Genomic DNA, 5,390 nt, shown 5'->3' with positions numbered 1-5,390 from the left:
AAAAAAAAGACCTACACACCAAAGTGTGCATCCTCCCAGATTTGTGAACCTAGCACCCTCTCTGAAGCCCAGTGTTAGACTGGCGTTTGCTGCGGGGATGAACGCCTCTAACATAGGACTGAAGCATTTCCAATGATGCCAATACAATACACCTCTACACGCATGCACACAGAGCAGGCACACGTGCTAGGCAAACACACTACGTCCCTTTGCAGGTGCCATAGCTAGCTGTATGACAACTCTGACAGTACTTCATGTCAAGAAGTTCTTACAGCACTGGCAGCTTCCAGTTCTTTCTGCTTCTTCTCAAAGACGTCATCATCTGCCTTATCTTTTTCAAACTCCTTCTGGCAGCGGTTAAGCAGTAGCTTCCGGAAATTCACTGTGTTGCCAGGCTTGTCTGCCATGGGCACCTTCAGCTGCATTCAGAGAACAAAGTACAAAGGCAGCCAGATTACTTAATGCAGACAGACACACAAGTAAACATTCTAAAAAATATAACCCTAGTCTTTTACACAGTGCAACAGAAAGTTGTCTTGTCTCTCACACAGAAAAGATACCATGCCTCCTGTCTTCGGTGGACTCTGCTCTCAGCACGTGGGGAATTCCACAGACCACACTTTCCAACTGTGGAAGGTCACCCCTTTGGTCAAACCTTATTATTATTACTGTATTTATATGAGGGGCGTGTGTGCACACACACTTGGTGCACCCATGGAGGATTCTCGCTTTCTACTCGGGGTATGGGGATCAGTCTCAGGTCATCAAGGTTGTGCAGCAAGCCACCTCTAACCACTGAGCCATCTCACCCTCCCTTGGATTCTGACAGCAGAATGTAGCCTCCGTTCTAAGAAAACAGGAAATTCTCCTACTCAGTTACTGTATCACATGGAAAAGGGGCTTTTCTGGACTCAGAAAGAGGAGCCAACACTTTTCAAATTAATATACTGTCTAGGCAGGCCTGGGTCTCATTATAGAAGTCAAGTTGGCCTCAAATTTGGAGTTCTATTGCCTCTGGCTCCTCACTGCTGGGTTACTTGGTTTGAAGGAATCAGGGATGAAGCATTTCATGCTGTTTGAATGAATGATTGGTTTATTTATTATGCACAGGGTTCTGACTACACACCAGAAGAGGGAGCCAAGATCCCACTACAGATGGCTGGGAGCAAACATGTGGGTGCTGGGAATTTGAACTCAGGACACCTGGAAGCACAGTCAGTGCGTTCAACCTCTGAGCTATCTTACCAGCCCGATTTATTTTTGAGATAGAAGCTTCAGCAGCTCCGGTTGGCCTTGACTTCACTATAAAGGATGATCTGAACTCCTGATCCTCCTGTCTCTAACCCGGTCTCCCATGTGCTGGGATCAGATATGCTATCAAGACTAATTGAGAGAATTAATCTAATCAACTAAATGGATGTGGACACCTGATCAAAACTGAAGGGCTGGAGAAAGTAGCAGACAGACAGGTGGTAGTGTGGAGCACCCAATAGTGTGCCCCTATGATGCAGCAAAGATCAGCTACTGTGGCTTCTACCCAGCCCAGAGGCCAGCACACAGCAGCCAACAGGAGCTGAGGAAGCAGGGAAAATCAGGACCTACAGTTTAGAAAAAAAAAAAAAATGCAGAAAAGCTACCCTGATGTCAGCCCACGAAAAGAACAGCAATGCCATCACAGTGCAGACAGGGCCACCCTATGTCACACCAGAGCCCAGAGCCAGCCACCAAGGATAGCACATGTTAATTGGCACAGGCCTCAATCCCAGCAAAGCGATTGTTCAAATGTAGCTCCTTCAACTACTACTATCTTCTCTCCATGGCCAGTGTATAGAACAGGCTATGTATACTGTGCACAGAAGCAAGAAAAGACATCTTTACTGGAGTCACCCAGAGACACACACAGAAGGATGCCTGCAAAACTCTAAATGGAGCACTCATTTTCAAAAGCTGGATGCTGCTTCGTGCACTGTGCAAGCGACACATGCTTCCTCACCCAGTTCACTCCAGCCACATTCTGCTATCCGAGGCGGATGTTTGATCTGTTAGACCAGATTGGCCCCAACTCCTGAGCATCTGGTCATCTTCCCCAGAGCTGGGATCACAGGTGTGTGGCCCCATGCCTGCTTTCTTTCCAGCCATCATGGCGGAGCCTGACCACTTGCAGCCCATCACTCTCATCACTCTCTCACTTCCCCACACCTGTCCCAGATGCCTCAACCTCCTCGGAGCTTCCTTCATGATGCCTCAGACTCATGCTCCTGCCTCACAGACAAGACACAGGGGACTTCCCATGGGACGTGGAAAGAGGTTTTCAAGTTTTTGTTTTATCCTCCTGATAAAACCTGATAATACCTGTCTCCTTTTTGAGACAGGTATTCCCAAGTATTCCAAGCTATATAGCTGGGGACCTTGGCCTTCCTTCTCATATTGCCGTTGGAATTACAGGCCTGCTTCACACCACCTGCTCAAATTCTTTACCTTTTGTCTTAGTTAGGGTTAATATTAGTTAGGGATAAAAACCATGGCCAAAAGCACTTTAGGACAGAAAGGCTTTATTTCATTCACAGTTAAAAGCAGTGAGGGCAGAAATTCAAGCAGAAACCTGAAAGCCTTGGAGGGGTGCTGCTCACTGGCTTGCTCCCCACTGCTTGCTCAGCCTGCTTTCTTACAGAACCCAGGGCCACCAGCCCAGGGATGGCCCTACTTACAATGGGCTGGGTCCTCCCACACTAATTAAGAAAATGCCTTACAGTCAGTCTTGCCTACAGCCTAATCTTATGAAGGCATTTTCTCAACTGAGGCTCCCTCCTCCCGGATGACTCCAGCTTGTGTGATGTTGGCATAAAACTGGCCAGCACACTTTTGTATTCAGGCATTCATTCTCTCAGACACAAAGCAGCATTTGAGACATGAAGACTTGAGCAGCATGTAATTCAGAGGCATTCTGAAATGGGGATTTTCATTTTCACGGTAATTAATTAGAACAAAATATGGCAACTTAAGGTCACAAAATTAGCTTATTCATTTTAATTAAACATTTATTTATATTTTATCATTTGTGAATGGGGTCTGCTATATAAAGCTCTTAGCCCAGGCCGGCCTTGAACTTTCCGTGCTCCTCCTGAGTGTTAGGCATACAGGAATGAGCTGTAGTGCCTGGTTAATCTATTGTCCTCTGCTGGGACCGGGCCTTGCTGGCAGCAACTTTGCAATGATACGACTGATAATAAGCCAGCCCGAAAATGGCACTATCAGTAGGTACAGCTGCCTAGAGGACAGTTCTCGTGAGGTACTGAGGTGTTGTATCTCAGCTGTGCACCTTCCAGGTGGCTGAGTCTCTATGGTTTTTTTTAGTCACTTCTTATTGAACTGGGAGAAGCTACACTATCAGAAGCACGTCTTTCTCTCTTAGGATCCCCTGAAGTTGTATATGGTTTGCCTGAGTACAAGGTGGTAGGGAAAGGCACTATGTGCTTGTTAAAAAGTCAACAATATCAATTTCCTCAATGTATCTAACAATGTGAGAAAAGAAGGGACTCTGTTTTATTCTTTAGACTTTACCTAAGCAATGCAAAAACATGAGAATGTATTTCATTTATTCATTCACTCACTCACTCACTCACTCACTCACTCACTCACTCACTCACTCACTTTTACATGCCAGGGGGGCTCAAGTCACCTAGAAGGGTTCATATGGAGATAAAGGAAGGCTTGGATAGATCACTGATAACATAGCTTGCTTAGCATGTGCAAGGCCCTGGGTTTCTTATCTTGCATAAAAAACACAACAATGGAAGAGAGTAAGTGGGTGTGCGGCATAAAGCATAAAATCTATGTGCAAAGCACTGAGACTGAGAAAAATAATTGTAAATAATGAGAATACATATTCTTTGACAACACTACCCAGCTAGGGGTTCTTGAACACTGTCAGTTTAGGCTAGAAAACTGTTGTCAGAGACTGTTCTCTCCTTGAGCAGTGTGCAGCAGCTCTTCAACCCAAAGAAGCCATCAATAACTAAGAGTATCTCCAGATGCTGACAGCTGGCAAGGAGGGAGAGGCCCTGGGGAGACGACTGATCCAGTCCAGGGTTAGAGCTAAGGTCCTGTCAATCAACAAAGAAGAATGCTTGCCGACTCGGGGAGCACCTGCTGCTTTGCCAGAGAACTAGCATTAAGTTCCCAGCACCCAAGTCAGGCCATTCACAACTGCCTGTAACTACTGGGAATCTGACACCCTCTCTGCCTTCATGTACATTGTACATGTACATGACTGTGTTTGCCACACACAGGTACTCAGTGATGTAGTAGCAATGAGCAGTGCGAGGCTCAGAGAGCTGCTGCTGGTAGAGGTGCTGAGCCAGCGCCAGCCTGCCTCACGTTCTCTCTTCCTATTTCCCTTCCTACAAATTTCTTCAGCAGGTGGATGAGTGTGTAAGCAGGAATGTTATACATGCAATGCTGTAACATTGTATTCATTTGTTTTTCTTGTTTTAAATAAGATTTAATCTTATTGATGTGCATGTATGTTCATATATATGCTATGGGTTAAATCAATGCTTATTGGTTTAGATGCTTTTAGTTGATGCTGAGATCCTAGGCAGGGCCGGGCAGTGGTGGCTCACGCCTTTAATCCCAGCACTTAGGAGGCAGAGGTAGGCAGATTTCTGAGTTCGAGGCCAGCCTGGTCTACAGAGTGAGTTCCAGGACAGCCAGGGATACACAGAGAAACCCTGTCTTGAAAAAACAAAAACAAAAACAGCAACAACAACAAAAAAAAGAGATCCTAGGCAGGTCTGAATGCTCAAAGATCATGCTCCTAAGTGCTAGGACTTAGTGCTAAGTGAAGGTGTGACTTACTATGTCTAGCAAGAGAGGAAACAATTAGATTTTGAACATTTCTGATGATAAGACAACTATCTTTTCAGTTTCAGAGGCCAGAATTAGAACAGTTAATTTAATTTTAAATTTAGTTTATGTTAAAGTTAGTACCTGCTCTACTTCTATAAGATGACTCTCCACAGTAAAACGGCTGCCTGTGACCTAGTCCCACATAACTAACTTAACCCTCACTCAGTGTTCTCCAGGTTGATCTAGTCCCACATTACTAACTTAATCCTCACTCAGGGGTAAAATGGCTACCTGTGATCTAGTCCCACATTACTAACTTAACCCTCACTCAGGGGTAAAACGGCTGCCTGTGATCTAGTCCCACATTACTAATTTAACCCTCACTCAGGGGTAAAACGGCTGCCTGTGATCTAGTCCCACATTACTAACTTAATCCTCACTCAGGGGTAAAACGGCTGCCTGTGATCTAGTCCTACATTACTAACTTAACCCTCACTCAGAGGTGAAATGGCTGCCTGTGATCTAGTCCCACATTACTAACT

General features: G+C 45.3%; 1 protein-coding gene across 33 annotated transcripts in view; it reads right to left on the bottom strand.

Annotated features, from left to right (window-relative positions):
- Eif4g3 (eukaryotic translation initiation factor 4 gamma 3) overlaps positions 1-5,390 on the bottom strand; it is a 217,147-nt gene that overhangs the window by 39,511 nt on the left and 172,246 nt on the right. For all 33 annotated transcript variants that reach the window (XM_031379180.1, XM_031379179.1, XM_031379178.1 and 30 more), the window contains one exon: positions 273-419. In XM_031379180.1, the coding sequence (XP_031235040.1) occupies positions 273-419 (147 nt within the window). The remainder of the gene's footprint in view (positions 1-272; positions 420-5,390) is intronic.

The sequence above is a fragment of the Mastomys coucha genome, unplaced genomic scaffold (assembly GCF_008632895.1).
Source record: "Mastomys coucha isolate ucsf_1 unplaced genomic scaffold, UCSF_Mcou_1 pScaffold18, whole genome shotgun sequence".
Classification (NCBI taxonomy): Eukaryota; Metazoa; Chordata; class Mammalia; order Rodentia; family Muridae; genus Mastomys; species Mastomys coucha.
Note: the sequence above shows the minus strand (reverse complement) of the source record. Positions and strands in the feature narration are given on the sequence as shown.